The following is a 19,909-nucleotide window of genomic DNA, read 5'->3' as shown; positions in this document are numbered from 1 at the left end:
TGTTGTTAAACTCATTTCATTTAATATTTTAACACGTCTTTTTCCACCTGTTAAGTTCTACTCAAGAGGCAGCAGTGGTTCAGACCCCAGGTATGTCCCTTACGAGCCATGTGACTGGCCAAAGACAGGACAACTGGCCACCAAAAACAGCAACATATTTGGTATGTTCAGTCCACTGCAGTTTAAATCCATCAGTTGATAATGATATCAGAAAAAAAAGCCATTGGCCCCGCCCTTGAAGGATGCTGGGAACTGTCTCACTATTTTAAAAATTAGCAAACAAAAGAGAAGAAAATCAAGCATTATTCTGCCTTCTCTATATGAATCGCACCTCAAGGCAACCAAAGAGTTGATGAGGAGAAGCTTCGTTTTAAGGAAGCATTCTGGCTGACAAACGAAGACGTATTCTAGGAGTAAAACATCACCACTGTGCAGCCTTGAATGAAGTGATCAATCCATAAGCACCAGTCCTGATGGTCACTGATGAAGCATAAGAAGCAACCCAGGCCTCGTGCTGCTGCAGAGACGGGGACACACCTCCAGCAATACAGACTCCTTGCCCCAAACAAAAAGGATGCATCTGCTCACGCATCTAGATCTAACTCCAATTTACAGGCAAAACAGGGGATAGAGCAACACCGCAGGTGTCACCACTGGGCCGCAAAACCAAAGTGCAGACACCGGGAGGCTCCAGGGGACCAGCAACGTGGCGGCTTCAACAAATAGATTAAAGCAAAAAAACAGAGACAGGATGGCGATGACGGCTACAGATAGAAAGAGACTGGAGAGTCACACCATCCCAACGTACGGACCTAACTGAGATCCTGATTTGAACAAACTATTAAAAAATTTTATGAAGTTATTGGGGAAATGTTAACATTGGCTAGATATTTGATAATATTAACTCATCATTAATTTTTAGATGGGGTAATATTATTGAGTTTATGTTTTTTAATAAAGACTCTACTTTTTTAGATCTACATAAGAAAATATCTATAGATGAAATCATATAACGTCTGGAATTTGCATCAAATAGCCCTGGTTTGGGGAGGGACCTGGGCAGGGATGTCACTGATAACTGCAGAGGTGAGTGGCAGGAGCACTGATTTATTGCACTCCTCTCTCAAACTGTGAACGTGTTTGAAGTTTTTCACTGTTCAACATTTTTTAAATAATAAAATTCGCAGACAAAGCTTGGCCCTGGATTTCGCGTTTGCCGGGTGCCCAGCGCTCACCCGCATCAAAGGAGCCGTCCTTGTGAATCAGGACGAGGAGGTGGGGCAGGGAGGCTGAGCTGGTCTTCCCGGCCTCGTCCAGTTCAACCAGCTGCAGCCGCGGCGTTGTCTCGGGGGGGAAGCGGTAGAACTGGAAGGTGAAATACACAGTCTGTGGCCACGGCGCTGGCTGGTCGTCCTGGGACACCCTGGATCCAACGACAGCTCCGAGTGAATCAAGGGTCCGGGCGGAGAACCCGGGCTTTCGTCACACGCTCGCAGGGAGACAGCAGGTGAGAGGCCGCCTCCTTCATCCACATCAGCTGCCCTACTGCGACCTCGGGGAGCCCGCCGGGCACCCCCCCACTTCAGGCATGGCTGGAGAGCCCAGATCTCGGGGCTACACCAGTACCCAAGGACAGGGCGATACTCTGTCCACGCTGTAACTAAGGACCACAGGAGATCGGTCAAAGCAGGTTTTACAGCATTTGGAAATGGCAGTGGGTGGGTCCCAGCCAAACGAAAATAAAGACAGAGGGCATTCCGCAGTCCCGTTAAGACCTGATCGTAGTATTCTGCCAGAGCCACACAGAAGTTCTTCCTCAACGCAAGAAATGCAAAAGCCAGGAAAAGAGCAACAGACCAAACATTCAAGAGTTTACCTGCTAAAGGCAAGAAACTGTAGCACTATCTCGTTGCTTTGCAGACAGTCTGATTCTTCCTTCTGAGGGCTGAACTTCACGGGATCTGTAGGATTCACGGCCTCGGCTGGTTGCTTATTGGCATCCAGAATCTCAGGAAAGCCGGCGGACCGCAGCAGCGCTAGGGAGGCTCGTGACGGCTTCCCTCCAGAGCTGGAACAGAAAGCCTCCTGAGCCAGCCTCCAGGAAAGGGCCAGCCAAGAGGCAGGACCCGGAAAGCCAGCTCTCTAGGAAAGCCTACCGTTCAGGGGGTCGAAGGGTCTTGATCACACGGCACTTGCCCTGGGCCCTCCCAGACCCGGCCCTCACCTCCTGGTCCAGGCTCCCACGATGAGCGGGGCGTGCACAGGTGTGAAAGGCAGCTCCTGCAACTGCTCAGCGGCGGATGTGCCCGGGGCCAAGGCCGTCTGGCTCAGGTCAGCTTCCAGGTGAGAGATCCTGCCCTCCAAGGGGAACTCCTGCCGAACACAATGGGGCCCCAGGTGAGGCCAATGAGGATCCCAACCCGTAACCAAGGATGCCTGGACGTGGGGCTCACGGGTGCACTGCCTCTGTCACACTGCAAGTGAAAACACAGGAGGCTCAGCTGCACTGGAATTTCAGGTAAGCGATGAATAATTTTAGTATAAGTATATCCCACACAATATCCGGGACACACTTATACTGGAAAGTATTGTTTATCTGAAATTCAAATTCACCTGGGCATCCTGTATTTTATGTGAGTCGAAAAGCAACGAGGAAGGAATCATAAGTTTTTGAACAGCTCAGTAGCACAGGAGACATCTGATGCCTGAGAAGGCAAATTAACCTTAAAACCATGTCTACGGAACAGAAAGAGGAAACCATCTCCAGTAACGCTAGGGAGACTGTGGGACGGAGCCCCTGAGCCTGTGTGAACGCTTCCCTGTCCCCACGTCACCGAATGCTCTCGGCTTTCACCGGCACCCTCCGCCCACCTCCGTCTAAAGGAAGAGCTTGATGGGGTCTGGGACGCTCTCCCTCCAGCTGGCCTCCCAAGCTTCCCGTTTCATTTAGAAGGAGCCCCACGTGACCGGAGGCAAGGGACACGGGCCTCTGATGACACGAGCCCAGATATATTTTAGAATCAGGCATTTCACCATGAGGGTTTTCAAGGAAGTAATTAAATGGAACCATTTTTCCTCAACAGACTTCCAAGGCAAGACTGAAGTCTGCAGGTGAACCAGCAAACTCTACGTGAGTCCCCCAAGTTCAGGAGAAAGGAAACAGACCTATTTTAGCCCATTAGCTCCACTGGGATCGGGGACAGTGGGCTTCACAAACTCTCCTCCAGCCGCAAGGCGAGCGTCCTGGAGGGGGAGCTGGCAACTTGGACGGACCTCTATTTACATCTCCAGCGAAACTTTCCTTTTCCTCTCATGTTCAGAGATCTAAGGGCGCTTTTACTTTGTCTTCTCAGGTAGAGCAAAGCCTAAATCAAGCCCTGTGGCAGGAGAAGCTCCCAGACCAAATACCCTTGGTCACCAAGACGGATGGTGGCAAATATCTAAAGCTGGAGGGAGGTGATGTCCAGCCCCCATCCCAAACGCCCGCATCACAGAGAACCCAGGAAGGTCTCGGTCACCTCACCAAGGACCAGGGCAGCTCGAAAAGTCGGAGACTTCCACAGAAGTCAGGGGTTTGGAGCCATTCCCTGGAAGGAGGCAGACGGGCGGAGGGGCAGGCTACTTACCCCCGGGGCCAGGGGGGGCGTGGGGCTCCCCGGTGGCCTTGAGGGAGCTTCGGCCGAGCGGCGCTGAGCTGGGGACTGTGGGGAAGCCGCCAGCTGGGAAAGCGACAGCTGAAGGGAAGAGAGCTTGGGTAAGACGACAAAATGCACCCCAATAACTTCACAAAGCCCCTCCCACCCCCCGCTGGCACAGACCCTTGGGAAGGAAGGGAAGACTCTGACGTGGCCACAGGGAGCAGTGAGGTCTGGAATCTCCTGGAACCCGGCATCACGTCTAATTGCTTCTTTTCTAACTACCGAGAGGGGTAATTCTGTGGTTTCTCCCACATCGTAATATTTGAATAAAAATATTATTAACAAGGAAAAGCAAGTGGAGAAGGGGAAATGGCCAGGGAAGCCGGGTTCTCTGACACTCGGGCTGCAGGGCCGGCTGGTCTCTGAACCTCTCTGGGTTTCACCTCCATCCCTGGACTGAACTTCTCCAAGACCCCTTCTGATTCTAACCACCTGTGTTCCTACAACATGAACCCGCCCGTTAAGGCAGTGACCATGATGGCAGCTGACGTGGGCCCTGGAAGCCCCACTCCACCACTTCACTGCCACGTGATGTGGGCAAGTCGCCTAACTAACCTGGTCTTGCCTCAGTCTCCTCACCTGTAAAATGGGGATGCTAAGAGTACCTAGATCACAGGCCTACTGTGAGAAAGGGCTTGGCAAGGTACCCGGCACAGGGTCAGGTAAATGTAACTAACGTGAGGAAAACGAACGTTGCTCTAAAAGGCCGGTGTGAAGAGGTGGAGGGCCCTCGCTCTACTGAAGACCCGTCTCTCAAATCCTGGTCTCTATTTATAATATACACGTTAACAAATGAGACATCTGTCATCAGCAGTGACAGCTGGCCCGGGGGGGCAGAGGGGGGTGGTGCTGGTACAGAGAAGGACCCAACCCATGAAGACGTGTTGAAGAAACGGGCGAGGGGCACTGGGGGATCCAGGCAGCATCTTAGGGGCAGAGAAGAATTTAGGGTCTGCTCAGCTCCCCTCAGAGCACACAAGCCGCCGTGAGCGCCTCCTGCCTCTGGGGCTGGAGGTGCTGCCCTGTGGTCCCTCAGCACTTAGGGGCACCATGCCAACCGCTGGAGGGAAAATGCTGGGACGGGCCAGCAGGGCCCGGGAGGCTGTCCCCAAACACGTGTCTTCGGGCAAACACCACATTCACTTCTGGTCCAGTTTCCCAGCTGCACGGTCCACATTAAAGCCACATCCTGGGGACAGCCCTGGATACTGAATCATTCAACTTTTCTAGAAAGCCAACGTCCAGGGTGACGTTGGCAGACAAGGTCATCAGGAGGACAAGCCAACTCTGACGTCATTCAAAAACCACGCTGGCTAGAGCCAGCCCCGAGCCACGGGCAGACCCGCAACCGGCTCAGGATCCCTGAGGGGTGGCCGCAGCTCCTAGCACCGTAGGAGACGTCAGCTCTCCAACAGGCCCGCCAACATGCTGGCCTCTGTCGGTGCCGCCCTGTGCCCTCCAGCACCAGCTGCTCGGCGCCCCTGCCGGCTGCTGCCTGGGGAAGCCACGGCCTCACCGGCGCCCTCTCCTAGCAGAGGGTCAGGAGAGGAGGGGGCGAAGGGCACTCCTCAGTGTCTCAGAAGGGGAAAAAGGCCATTCAGTCCTGAAGGATTCCCAGCCGTCAGACATAACTGCGGGAGAACACATCAGCTTGAGCGTGGACACAGGCCTTCGATGGCAACTGGAGGATCATTAACAACCAGCAGAAGCCACGGCCCTGACAGCCGGCACTGGGAGCAGCGCGCTAGGGACCCGCCGCGGAGACAGGCAGGAGGGCAACTGAGGACACCTGCACCCCAACACCCTCCCCCCCCCCCCCCCCGCCCCCGGCTCGCTGGCACGCTTCCCAGCCCACACAAGTAAACAGGACATCAACTGTTCTTAAAGATGCAAAGGAGACTTTCCCACACCCAGAACCTTTAAATACTTGACTGTGGAATTCCGAAACAGGCCTCTCGGGCCTGGACTTACCCCTGGTCCCACTGGCGAGTCCTGGGGGGTGGTGAGCCCCCGGGGCGGTGGTGCCGGCAGGCCTGGGAGGAAGCACAGGGGCCGGGGAGGGGCCGTCAGCCTGGGTGGGGCAAGGGCACCGGAGCCCGGCTCAGGCAGGCCTGGCGTGAGTCTCCCCTCAGCGGTCACCGGTGCTCGGAGCTGGGCAGCGGCCACTGGGCAGCCCCAGTGCTTGGCGAGCAGACCCAGGGCGCTCGTCCCCAGTCACCGCCTGCAGGATGGCGCCCGAGCTCGCTGCCTACTTCCTCAGCCTCCTTCTCCCTGCTCACGAGGCTCACTCACTCCGCGGGCGCTCAGGGAGATGTGAGGCTCTCGTGCGCTCACCTCAAGGCTCACCCGTCCTTTCCCCTGCTCACCCTCCCCTGCCTTCGTGGGGCCGGGCTCTGATGTCTGCCTGGGCCGGTGCTTCCCTGCCTGGGGCCCACTTGCTGTTCTGTTACATAAGAAACTTCTAAACAGACGCACGCACGGCTGGGCGCTCTGGCTGTCCCATCACTCACAGCCCGTCCCCTGAGGCCCACTCACTCTATGGGTGTGAGTGCAGGCGTGTTCGTACCGGGAATAGTCGAGATCGGTCCTCCACGGGGTCCCTGGAGCGAGGGGTCAAGGGCGCCCCTGCCCTGGGTGACGCGAGGCTGGTTCCTGCAGCGCCGGAGGTGCCCAACTGCGGAGGGAGCAACCGCTCCCACGGCGCTGTCCCCACCCGCCGAGCACGGTCACCGCACGGTGGCCCCGGGGCAGGACCGGGCTGGAGTCTGCCTGCGCTGCTTCCACCCCCATCCCAGGCCCTGCACTCCTGTCTAGGAGTCCAGGCCTCACTCTAGTCCCTGAAACCCCCAGACTCTCAGCACTGTGCTCCGGCGTCAGGGGCCACCCATCACCTCCCCATCAGCCCATACACGCGTGCTTCTTCTGCCGTCAGCCGCCAACATCACCGCCTCCAGTCAACGGTGGGGCTGCCCGCTGGCCGGGGCCCATCCTGACAGGGCCCCCTCCGCTCCCCTGAAGGCCCAGGTGGGACCGGGCACCTGTCCGAGGTGATGTGTCTGGTCTCCCTGAGGACCGCGTCTTCCTAATTCATGTCGGTCCCCTTCACAGTGACCCGACTCTGGCCGCTGCATGTGGACACCACCGCCGGCTGGACTTCAGTACGTCCTGGGCCCTGAGAAATCGTGCCCCCCACAGGTAACTAGCCCTGCTCCTGTCACCCGCGTGTGGCCCTGACTGCCCGCACTTGGCCCTCCCTCCCTCCCCGGTGGTCTCTGCTGCCCAAGTCCCCGCACAGCCACGTCTGAGCCCCGGACCGGGCGGTGCCCATGAGCAGCTCACCTGACCCCGTGGCCCCCAAGCCCCAGGGCACACGGCACGGGGCCGGCGCGGGCGGCACCTAGCACCTACCGACCGGCCAGTGCACCCGAGGGCCGTGACTCTGGATGCTGTGCAGGCTGAAGGGAGGACGCCCGCCTCCCCTGGCGGCCCTGAATCCCACCACCGCAGCTTCAGCCACCAGGCAGGAACCGCACGTGGGAAGCGCCCCCCTAGCCGGCCCTGCTGTGCCCTGGGGCCGACATGCCACCAAAGCCCCTTCCAGCCACCTCGGAATCCACCTGGAGAAGGCACTGCAGGCTCACCCCAGGAGGAGAGATCCAGCTGATGAGGAACAGGGGGCGGGGAAAGCGGGGGCCGGCGTGGAGGGAGGCCCCCAACTCCGCTGGTCCCGCCTGAGCTGAGCTACAGGCTCTCCAGCCCCTCGCCAGCCCAGCTCCTTTCTCAAAGCCAAGTTAACGTGATTCCAAAGAACGCGGCGCCCTCTAGTCCTGGGAGCCTCCGGTTCCTGAAACGAGCTCCCTTTGGAGGGAATTAGCGAGTCATCGAGCGAGCTTCGCTTCCCAGGAGAGATGTCATCTCGCGAGGAGCAAAGCGCAGACCAGGATTCTGCCAGGGCCCCGCTGCCCTTGAAGCCACGTGCGTCTCCCCAGGCAGCTCAGGGATCCGGGCAGCCACTGGTCGCCACCACCACCCCGCCACCCGCAACAGTCTAGAAGATGAAACAGGAGAGCAGCACGCCGGGTTCTCCTTTGCTCCACCCTAAAAGGAGGCTGAAAGCTACACGGGTTGATTTTGGCAGAGAGGAAAAACCTGCAGGAAACGGCTCCACTTTCCTCTGCTCGGAGAAGCCCGGCGCTCGGGAGCCGGGCCGCGCGTCCTCTAGTTGAGGAAGATCTGAGCCCTGCGGAAAGCTAAACCCTCCAAGCCCGTTAAACTTCTCACACGCTCTTTATTTCCCCAGTTTGTCTAAGCTGGGTACTGCGTGGTGCTTTTGAGGCGATTCTTTACATCCTGACTTACACAATCTTAACCTCCTAGACAACCAACCGCACAAAAAAGGCTTTGCAGCAGATGAAAGCAGTGCCTGCTGGGGATCGCAGGGCCCAAACCCACACACCCCAGCGAGGCACGGGCTGTGAGAAAATACACCAAGACCACAAAATAACTTGGTTTCAAACCTTTCTGTTCTAATGTTCCATGCGGTAGTCGCTGATTAAGTTGCTTTGCAAACTACGCAATCTAACGGTCTAGCCCGGACAACACAGTGTCCTCCAGAGGTGTCCACTGTCATTCCTCCAAGTCTCCCAAAAGCCACGACGGAGGTGTTGGGGTCTCACTGGGAAGCCCGCCTTCCGCCACTGAGCACGAAAAGGCTGCGAGCTGCCGGGGCCGACAAGACCAAACCATGGGGCCCTCACGTGTGTGCAAAGGCTGCGTGCGTGGTGACATCTGCAGCGTGCACAAGGACGTGTGCACAAGAACCTCTGCCGCAGCACCGCTGAAAACAGCAAACCATGAGAATGGCCCACGTGTTCCTGAAAATGGAAGCCCTGAATTAAAGCTGGTCCATCTGGGTGTGGAGCCCGGAAGCAATTAAAAAGGGGGAGGTCGACGGGCGGGTCCTGACGTGGGACGTTGCCAAGACAAGTTACAGAGCGGAAACAAGTTACCAAGCAACCCGCGTAAGGGAATCCCACCTCTGTTAAAGGAGAAGAAAGAAAACGACACGGGGATGAAGGTCTGTAGGTAAATTCACAGAAATGCGTGGAATGGCAGGAACAGTGAGGGGCTAGAACCTCACCGTTTAGACACGTGAGTAAGCGTGCTTTCCTGTACTACCCGTGGAATTTAAAATAACTTAAATTCTAGTTTACTGACCATTATCAGGGACGTCTCTGTGCCCCTGCTGGAGCCTGAGCACGCTCCTGGCTGAACCGATGGCACCAGGCGGCCCGTCGCAGAGGACGAGGTCCCGCGGCAGGGGATGCTGGTGCCTCCCCAGACGGGGCCCTCCCGTCACCCCACCGGGAATTACATCCACGTCTGGCCGTGGCGCCGCGGGGCTCTGGCTTCAGGTAAGTCACCTGGTCGTTAAAAGAAGAACGCAGAGACTAAGACGACAGCTTTGCCAGGCGCTCTGTGCAGCTCAGGGACACCTCAGCCTCGGAAGGGACTGAGTCAGCGGTTGCCATGCCACCCGAGCCAACCATGATGCAGACTGAGTGCTTGAGACAGACACGTTTGCAGCTGCAGCCGCTGCGCCCCCGTCTGAAGATGAATTTCCCCGACACCCTATTGCTCCCGGATCAGCCTCCGCTTGCTGAAAAGCGCTGTCGACAGAAGCTCAAGTGTCCAGTCCTCTCTTCAGTTCAGCTTCTAGAAGCCCGAGTGCCCTACACTTGACTAAAAGGCCAGGAGGGGGCTTGCGATCTGCCCCAAACCTGGGCTGTCCGCGTCCCGCCAGGTCACACACCTGCATCCCGCGCTTCTCTGCATTCAGCCCGGGGGGAGTGGGGAGGTGTGCAGACCACAAGGACCTGAGGCCCACCCCACGCTCCAGGGCAAGAGGGGCTACCTTTCAGGTCAGCACTTCTCAGACGGCACTTCTGACGAGTCGAGTGGGCGAGCATCACAGAAAGACAGAAAGTAAGAACACAGGCACGAGAGAGCTCAGGCAGCAGGCTTGGGGACATCCTCCAGGCTGGAGAGAGCAGGGGTCTCTCCACTGTCCTCCCCGGGAAGGCTGGTGGGGTCCCCATGCATGAACACCAACCCGGAGCCGGCCCTGCATGAAAGGCGGCATTCAAGCCCTTTACCCCACAGTGCAAGCTGCCCTCCAGAGAACGCTTTTGCTTGAACGTAGCTGCGCACCCTGGGGGGCGGAGGAAAAGAGAATCAGCCGGCAGGGCCTGATGAGCGGGATTCGTGGGGAAAAAGGCTGCCCTGCAGACAGACCTGCCTGTGCTTAACTGAAGGGAGAGGAGGCTGTTGCTTAGCAACCGTGGATGCTCAGGGCCAGGCGGGAAGGGGCCAGGCCTCCGACCAGGAAGGCGGGGCTCTGGGGATGTTCCAGGATGGGGCCGAACAGCTTGCCCCAGGGGCAGGGGGAAGGAAGGGGTCGTCACAGCCAAAGACACAATTTCTGTGATTTAAATAAAGATTGTGAGAAACAGCTTTCCCCATCAGACCTTGAAAATAAAGGATTACTCAGCATTCAATGGTACTCCAGACACTAAGAATTCACAAGGCCGACCCATTTGAAAGGCCGTTATTCCTAATTATTTGGGCTTAAAAAGTCATCCTCTTGAAGACTTTGATCACAGGAATGGAGGAAGTGAGCAAAATCTAGGAAGAGGTAAAGGGATGCTTGTTGATGGAGTGGGTTTGGGTCCCTGTGCTGAAGGAATCCAGAGGTGCCCTGTCTCGGCGAATCAGGCCCAAGAGGAGTGGGAAGTATGAGACGTGCCCGGAGCCCTAGGCTGGGTCACCTTCAAGGACCAGGCTCAGAAGCGTGATCTCCCTCCTGGAAGCCCTGGCTCTGAAACGCTCACTCACGCTCCCCGGCAGATGCTGTGCAGGTGTGTTGGGTTCCCGGCCGCTAACTTCCACCCCCTGCTCAGCCGACATCCTCCACTCCCTCCACTGCTGCGTGACTGCCTGGTGACACGACTCGGGGCAGGCGAGCTGCCCGTCAGTGAGGATACTCTCGAGCACGTCGCCCGCACACGAGGTCACAACCACGTCAAGCATCTAACTCCGTGTGCTCTGGGAAACACCAGGGTTACGTATTTTCAATGGCCCCTTCTACCCGGCTGCTTTTATATCTATTAAGCAGGCACACCAAAATTCTGACGCCACCAGAACGTTCAAAAGCAAAATATGGGTCAGGGAAATGCCGGGTTCCAAAAACTGGAGACGGAGGGCCCTCTAGCGGCCCCACACACACCCCCTCGCGGAGGGTGATGAATGGACCTTTGCTCCCTGGTAATTTTGCAGAAAAAATAAAAAGGATAATTCATAACAGAAAGCCAGAGCACCTCACTTAAAGTGACAGCTGCATATCGTTAAGATTTCCAAAGGAACCATATAAGTTGGTAAAATATTGAAGTAGGAAAAGTTTCCATCATAAGTTAAACATCAGCCAATATTTAAGTCTCTTATATTAGGTCCTGGGAGGCAACGTTTTCAAATGCTTGGAACCCGGGGTGAAGGCGATCACATTAACGTGACATGAATGCGGTGATAAATCCAAATTAAGTAAACCAAATGGAACCAGGTTCCATCCACGCAGATCTGCGGGTCCCCAAACGGGAGCTGAAAACCAGATGACGCTGCTACCGCACGTCTGCACCAGAGCGCAGTCCCTGAGCCCTCCAGCAGCTGAAGCATCCACTCCTGTCTGCCAAGGACGCAGCAATAACCCTTTCGGTAGAGAACCCAGAGGGCATGCGCCCAGCAGCTCTGAACCTCAGGACGTCACGCTGGGGCTCGGTGAGCCCCGCACACGGGAGAGTAACACCCTCCCCCCGGTCATCCAGAAAGAGGCTCGGCTCAGCGGGCGACAGGACCACCTCGAGCCCAAAGCAAGACGCCTTGTGGGGGAGCCCTCCCTGCAGGGTCCCCCCACCCCCTGAACCTCCACAGTGCTCCCTGGAGCCCACACAGTGCCCTGCTCTGTGCCCAGCAGACCCTCTGGGGGTGGAGATGGTGAGCTTCCAGAAGACAGGCGGGTCCCACTGGCAGGAACTACCAATCTCTACTCATTCGAAGATCAAGAAATGCAGGAAAAGCTGGTCAAAGCTGGGACGCAACTACGCAGTAGAAACAGCTGAGTGCAGGCAAAGACGTGGGACAGGAGATCAGGCCCTCAGTCCATCAGGTGACCGCCGGAATCCACCCTCTCTCCCGAGAGCAGCGCTGATGGTTTCCCTTCGGGGACTCACCCCCCCAGCCCTTACCCCTGTGGTCAGGGGGTCTGGCCCAACCCCACGCAAGAGAGGGTGTGTGACCCAGGACGCACGCCCTGCCCCACCCCCATCCCGTCACTCGGGGTGCAGGCAGGTGACCCGGCAGAGGGAGGGGCTCCATCTCAGGACCCCGACTGGACAACTGAGCCAAAGAAGTCCGTCCTGCTGGGATGCCTACGTCCGAGGATAACCGAGCAGCTCCCGGAGCCACCAGGTGGGGAAACCCTGCCTGGAAGGAAGCCACCACGGACAGCTGGAGGCTGAGCAGGCAGGTGTGGGAGACAGACAGACAGACAGACAGACGACAGACACACCAGGTCTTCACCGCATCGCTCAGGGGCCAGGACGCAGCCAGGCCTCACGTCAGGGCTCCTCCATCACGCCAGCCAATCAATTCCCTCTCCGTTTCAACTATTTTGAGTTGAGTTTCTATCATGGAAGAGTCCTGAGTGACCCATTTCTCTACCCACACGTGCTGAATGCTTTGGGCAACAGAAAGATGAATCAGCGGAGTCCCCACTGGTGAGATGCTCCTCTGATCGTCTCTAATGCCGAACGAATATCCACACCAGGGACCGGCACCTCTTCACCTTCTGGGGCCTCGCGGGGACGCTGTGCAGCCCCTGAGACTGGGCGGGGCCGCACGCCAGCTCTAGCCCCTGGGCTGGGAGGAGGGACGCGGGTCATTTCTGGGCCTTTCTCTGTGCCGTGGGGGGCGGCCGGCGATACTCAGGTGACAACTGCCATGTGTGACCACAGTGAGCAGAGCCGCCACCACCCCACATGGACGTGGACCGAGAGCAGGAAACAAAGCTTTTTCTGTTTTAAACCAGTGAGAGTCGGGAATTCCCTGTTACCAGGGCAAACCTGGCTGACACACCCCAAGAGCAGTAGGAGAAGGAAGAAGCAGACAACAGACGATATAACATGAGGAGCAGCATCTACAAAGGCCGGGAGATGCGGAAAGGAGGCTCTGCAGGGAAGAGACACCTGAGCCGGGCTTGAAGGATGAGGGCAAGGGCCCACTTGAAAGGCCAAGAAGAGGTTAGTGTATTTTTTTTTTTAATAGAGGATATTTATTTTCCGTACTGTGCTGTCCTGTCCAATTTTCTAAAATCATTGGTATTTTTTTTTTTTAATTTACTTATTTATTTTTGGCTGTGTTGGGTCTTCGTTTCTGTGCGAGGGCTTTCTCTAGTTGTGGCAAGCGGGGGCCACTCTTCATCGCGGTGCGCGGGCCTCTCACTATCGCGACCTCTCTTGTTGCAGAGCACAGGCTCCAGACGCGCAGGCTCAGTAGTTGTGGCTCACGGACCTAGTTGCTCCGCAGCACATGGGATCTTCCCAGACCAGGGCTCGAACCCGTGTCCCCTGCATTGGCAGGCAGATTCTCAACCACTGCGCCACCAGGGAAGCCCTAGTGTATTTTTTAACGTGGGGATACTTTAAAACACTTCTACATTCTAGGTAAAAGCAAACAGAAATTGAACCCAACAATTGAGGAAATAAGAACACTAAAGATCAAAACATATGAGAGTCCACGCTGCACCTAGAAGAAAACTGCAGAACCTTAAGTGATATTATTCCTAAACAGATAAAGGGAAAAAATGCTAAGCATGCAACTTTTTTTAAACTTTTTAAAAATTAAGAGGATGGACTTGATAAAAGCATATAAAATTAAATTTTCATTAAGTTAATTAAAATTAAAGATACAATTAGAAACAAAAACAAAGAACGGGAGAACCAATAAGTAAAACCAATAGCTAGTTCTTTGAAGAGAATGATGAAGTGAAGAAACCTTGGATAAGCCTCACCAAGAAAGGGAGAGATTCACCAAAATATTAGGAATGAGAAAGGGAACTTAATCATAGATACTTTCAAAAAGAAACAACAGGCCCAGAATGGAGTCACTTGTCACTTGTACTAAGCCAATGTCACCGAACCATGGCGTAGTACCTAACCTAACTGCAGTTTCACTGTTCCCCAGGAAAGTGGTCTTAACTGGCCAGTTTGGAATTTTCTGGTTGGCACCAATGAGGTACCAGCCACGTGGACCCCTTCCATCCCCCAGAGGAAGGTGAGGTAGCCCGCTCTTTCCTTACCCCCTCCCCCTTCTGCCTATAAAGGTCTTCCTTTTTGTTCAGCTCCTCCGAGTGCCTTTCTACTTGGTAGATGGGATGCTATCTGATTCATGAATTGTTCAATAAAGCCAGTTAGAGCTTTAAAATTTACTTGGTTGAATTTTTGCTATTTAATGATACAAATTAGAAGCTTTAAATTGCATACAATTTTATCCCAACATCTTTGTAAACTAAATGAAATTGACCATTTTTCTAGAGAATATGTATCCCAAAAGGTAACACAAGATGAGATGGAAAACCTAAATAGATCAATAACCATAAACAGAAATTTAAATGGTTGTCAAAACATCCCTTCAAAAGGCACCAAGTTCCTGATGGTTTTATGGGTAAGTTTTATCAGACCTTCAAGAAACAGGTCCTGCCTTTTGTTTAAACTATTTTAAAGCACAGGAAAAGGTAGCAAACACAGAAAAAGCTTAAAATTTTAAGTGCCAACCTGACTGGATCACAGGGCGCCCAGATGTTTGGTTAAACATTATTCTGGGTGTGTCTGTGCGGGTGTTTCTGCATGAAATTCGAATTTGAAGGGGTGACTCAGTTTTAAAGCAGTTTGCCCTTCCCGCTGTTAGTTGGGGGCGGGGGGACGGAGGCCTCATTGAATCCATTGAGGGTCTGTATAAAACAAAAAGGTGGAGGAAGGAAGAACTAGACCCCTCCTGCCTGACCGCAGAGCTGGGTCATGGGTCTCCTGCCCTCGGCCCCCTGTTCTCAGGCCTTCAGACCCAGATGAAATCCACGCCACCGGCTGCCCTGGTTCTCAGACTTTTGGACTCAGACTGAATTACACCACCCGCTTTTCTGGGTTCCAGCTTGCAGACAGTAGATCATGGGACTTCTCAGCCTCCGTAATTGTGTGATCCAATTTCTCATCATATATCTCTTCCTATACTGTATGTATATCTGTTTCTCTAGAGAACCCCAAGTAAACACTCATTTTACATACCTAGCATGCTCATAATACCAAAACCTGATAAAGACAACAAAAAAGAAAGGATCTATATATAAAATAGATAACTAATAAGAACCTGCTGTAGAGTACAGGGAACTCTACTCAATACTCTGTAATGGCCTATATAGGAAAAGAATCTAAAAAAAAAGAGTGGATACATGTATATGTATAACTGATTCACTTTGCTGTACACCCAAAACTAACACAACATTGTAAATCAACTATACTCCAATAAAAATTTTTTAAAACTAGAACCCACTAATATAAATAAATGCAAGTAATAATTCAATAAATAATAAGAGTGGTATCTTAAATCAATGGGGAAAACATTAAGAATTAAACGGTATTGGGATAACTGGATAGTCATCTAGAAAAATATAAATTGGATGTAAACTGATATTTTATACAAGAATAAATTCCAAATGGATCAATGATTTAAATGTATATATAAGAAGGAAGCCCTAAAATTACTAGGAAAAATACTTGAGAGAATTATTTATAACCGTGGAATGTGGAAGACCTTTCTAACTAAAATATGATCTCTTAACGCTTTAAAAGAAAAGATTGAAAAAAGATGACTATGAGGGGCTTCCCTGGTGGCGCAGTGGTTAAGAATCCGCCTGCCAATGCAGGGGACACAGGTTCGATCCCTGGTCTGGGAAGATTCCACATGCCGCAGAGCAACTAAGCCCATGCACCACAACTACTGAGCCTGTGCTCTAGAGCCCGCGAGCCACAACTACTGAGCCCACGTGCCACAACTACTGAAGCCCGCATGCCTAGAGCCCATGCTCCACAACAAGAGAAGCCACCGCAATGAGAAGCCCGCGCACCACAACCAAGAGTAGCCCCCGCTCGCCACAACTAGAGAAAGCCCGTGCGCAGCAACGAAGACCCAACACAGCCAAAAATAAATAAATAAATTTACAGAAAGAAAAATAGATGACTATGAAAATTTTTGTAAACTCCTGGCAAAACCACTACAAGAAAAGTCAAAAGAAAAAAGACAAATTGAGAAAATAAATTTGCAACCTTATCACAAAGGGCTCGTTTAACATAACAAGAGCTTCTATCAATTGGTAAAGACCAGCAACCCATTAGAAAATTGGGTCATCTATTTACTATTTCCCACTTTAACATTTTTTAAACATCTAAATATATTACATTTTCAAAAGACTTAATAAAATAAAAATTAAAAAATAGAGATTACTCTGGCTACTGTTTGGGTATGTTTCAATAAAGACTATTACACATTAAAAAAAAGAAAAAGAAAAAGAAAAAAAGGATCTGCAAAGTATGGCCCACTGGTCAAGTTTGGTGAACGATCTGTGCTTATAAATAAATTTTTATTGGCACACATCCATACTTGTTCATTTACACATCCTCGATGGCTTTCACTGAACACCAGCAGAGATGAGTAGCCGTGGCAGAGGTCATCTGGCCCACAAAGCCTAAAATATTTCCTATCTGGCCTTAAAGTCTGCTGACCTCTGCCACAGATGAACCTCAAATATGGAAACAGAAACATAAATCCTGAACACAAGTTAATCAAATCAAGACAGGCATAACTAAGTTCCCCACATATTATTCTCTGTCTTATTCTTTAATGGACTTTATCTTTAGAGCAGTTTTATATTCACAGCGACTTTGAACAGAAAGGACAGAGAATTCCCATATACTCCTGCTCCCATAGGCACAGCTTCCCTGCTGTCAACACCCCACCCCAGAGTGGGACAGTATTCTTTCTGCTACCTAAATATTTGGTGGTTTGTTCACTTACTGTCTCTTTTTAAAATGTACCTGGCACTTCACAGACTGTCAATAGGGTTTGCTGAATGGGTGAGGGGAGGGCGCACTGAGCAAACCTATCCGAATAAACACTCCCTTACTTTCTTCCAGAATGCTAATATAAAACGGTAGAAGCAGGGCCAACACTAAGCTTTCCGGCCCGGCGGGAACCCACTTCCCTAGATGGCAACACGGGCACTGGTTTGTACCCATCACGGACTTTGGGGTCAACAGTAGCCCTGTGCAAATACTGCATTTGCTCCTGACCTGGGGGTCGCCTTGTTTCCAGTGAGACTTGGGATCTGTATTTAGTTGGGCCAGTGGTTGAAAGGGGGTATGAACTTGTGGCCACTGCCCACCGATGCTGCCAGCCAGCAGGACGACAAGATGAGTGCAGCTGACAGCAACTGTGAAGTGTTTGCCCCGAGCCGGGAAGCCCGCGCACCCTGACAAACCTCTTCTCGTCTAACCCTCTCCGCGACCTCTGAGGGCCTTTGCCCGTTTTTCTTGTCAGTTGTTTATCTCCTTCTTACTGATCAGGAGGAGCTCTTTCTATCATCTTTCTTCTTTCTAATCTTCTCATTCTTTCAATTAATTTTTAACGGTTTTATATATTGCAAGTATCTTTTAGTCTGAGGTTTGTCTTTTTTATATATATAAATTTTATTTTTTTATTTATTTATTCTTGGCTGCGTTGGGTCTTTGTTGCTGCACACGGGCTTTTCTCTAGTTGCAGCGAGCGGGGGCTACTCTTTGTTGCAGTGCACGGGCTTCTCATTGCGGTGGCTTCTCTTGTTGCGGAGCTCGGGCTCTAGTCATGCGGGCTTTGGTAGTTGTGGTGCGTGGGCTCAGTAGTTGTGGCGCGCGGGCTTAGTTGCTCCATGGCATGTGGCATCTTCCCGGAGCAGGTCTCGAACCCGTGTCCCCTGCATTGGCAGGCGGATTCTTAACCACTGTGCCACCAGGGAAGTCCAGTCCTGAGGTTTGTCTTTTGTTTATGGAGTCTTCTCTCACAGAAAAGCTTTACATGTTAACATTGTCACGTTTCTCAATCTTCTCTTTTTGGTTTGTGCTTTGTCTATCTTGTTTAAGGAAGCCTTCCTAACCTCAAGGTCATAAAAATATTCTCCAAATTTTTTTCTAAGACTCCTCAAGTTTTGTTTTTCATATGTCGGCCTTTAATCCATCCATTTTACTGCTAAGGAAACTGAGGGACAGACACATTAAGCAACTGGTCTAAGATCACCCAGTTGGCAAGTCTGGATTCACAAACAACACGCAATTGATTTCAAAGCCACTTACGGGCTTCCCTGGTGGCACAGTGGTTGAGAATCTGCCTGCCAATGCAGGGGACACAGGTTCAAGCCCTGGTCTGGGAAGATCCCGCGTGCCGCGGAGCGACTGGGCCCGTGAGCCACAATTACTGAGCCTGCGCGTCTGGAGCCTGTGCTCGGCAACGAGAGGCCGCGATAGTGAGAGGCCCGCGCACCGCAATGAAGAGTGGCCCCCGCTTGCCGCAACTAGAGAAAGCCCTCGCGCAGAAACGTAGACCCAACACAGCCATACATACATACATACATACATACATACATAAAAAAATGTAAGCAGACAAGAATAGCATTAAAAAAAAAAAAGTCAGTATAATTAAAAAAAAACAAAAAAAACCCACTTACATGCTGCCGTGCTGTCCATTTCCTTTCAGAACCTGCCTTTTTCACTCAGCACACTCTTGTGAAGATTCACCCATAATGATATGCAGAGCCCTATCTTGGCATTTTCACTGCTATACAGCACCCACGGTCCAAATAAATCAGCTCGTTCAGCCATCCCCCGACTGGGGCGCAAGCAGGTCGTTCCCATGCTTCAGCCACTAAACACAGGCCCCGTGTCATATGAACTAGTTCCTCTCTGCAGTGGGCGTCTAGAAATGGCACTTCCCAGCTGTAGGGTATTAACTAAATACTACAAAATTGCTCTTCAAAGTGGTCGTACATCCTGCATTCCTCCCTGTGTGGTGGGAATTCCTCGCTTCCCAAATCCTCCTCAACCTACATGCTATTTAGCCGGCCAGGTTTTTCCAACACGAGGGGCATGAAGTGATTTCTCATTTTAATTTGCGTTTCTCTGATTGCTAGTGAAACTGAGCACTTTTGCATACGTTGATTGGTTATTCTGGTTTCTCCTCTGTGAATTCTCTCCTCACATCCCTTGCCCATTTTTCTGTCCTGTTATGGACCATTCCTTATTGATTCGGAACAGCTCTTTCTATCATCTTTCTTCTTCCTAATCTTCTGATTCTAAAATTTCTACAGTTCTGTTTTGTAATCCATCCAGAATTTGTGTTCACAGCACGAAACTGGGATCTGATTTTCCATTTTCCACCTGGACAGCCAGCCCAGCGCTGTTAACTGACTGGTCCGCCCTTACTCTTGTGACAGACAGAATAATGCTGCCCACCGCCCCACCAAGTGCCCACGTCCTAATCCCCACAACCTGTGAATACGCTGCGTTAACGCCACCAAGGGAACCAAGGTGGCAGATGGAATTAAGGTTGCTAATCAGCTGGCCTGGAGACACGGAGATCGTCCTGGATGGTGGAGGGGGCCCAGTGTAACCACAACAGTCCTTATGAGTGAAAGAGAGGCAGGAGTGATTAATCAGGGTCAAAGAGAGACGTGGAAATGCTTTTCTGAATCTGCCTCTGAAGATGGAGGACGGGGCCAAAGGTGCCGCTGGGCCCTGGGAGCCGGCAAAGGTGACGAGGCAGATCCTCTCCCACGCCCTCCGCAGGGGTGCAGCCCAGAGACCTCGACTTCAGCCTGTGAGACCTTTGGACTGCTGATCTCCAGAACCGGATGTTACTAACTTCATGCTATTTTAAGCAACTAAGCTTATGATAACTTGTTATAACAACAGTAGGAAAGTAATATGCTCCTTATCTGTAATTTGTCATACATCACGCTTTTTATTTTGTCTCGTTATCTGTTGATCTATGTCTGTACCAACGTCATACTGTGCTAGTTACTA

General features: G+C 52.4%; 1 protein-coding gene across 5 annotated transcripts in view; it reads right to left on the bottom strand.

Moving 5' to 3' along the window:
• NPHP4 (nephrocystin 4) overlaps nucleotides 1-19,909 on the bottom strand; it is a 127,636-nt gene that overhangs the window by 36,112 nt on the left and 71,615 nt on the right. For all 5 annotated transcript variants that reach the window (XM_082398689.1, XM_082398690.1, XM_082398691.1 and 2 more), the window contains exons 11-15: nucleotides 5,670-5,731; nucleotides 3,627-3,734; nucleotides 2,225-2,373; nucleotides 1,877-2,068; nucleotides 1,236-1,423 (exon numbers count right to left, since the gene is read on the bottom strand). In XM_082398689.1, coding sequence (XP_082254815.1) covers nucleotides 1,236-1,423; nucleotides 1,877-2,068; nucleotides 2,225-2,373; nucleotides 3,627-3,734; nucleotides 5,670-5,731 — 699 coding nt within the window. The remainder of the gene's footprint in view (nucleotides 1-1,235; nucleotides 1,424-1,876; nucleotides 2,069-2,224; nucleotides 2,374-3,626; nucleotides 3,735-5,669; nucleotides 5,732-19,909) is intronic.

The sequence above is a fragment of the Balaenoptera borealis genome (assembly GCF_965194805.1).
Source record: "Balaenoptera borealis genome assembly, chromosome: 1".
Taxonomy (NCBI): Eukaryota; Metazoa; Chordata; class Mammalia; order Artiodactyla; family Balaenopteridae; genus Balaenoptera; species Balaenoptera borealis.
This window is presented reverse-complemented; position numbering and strand designations above follow the sequence as displayed.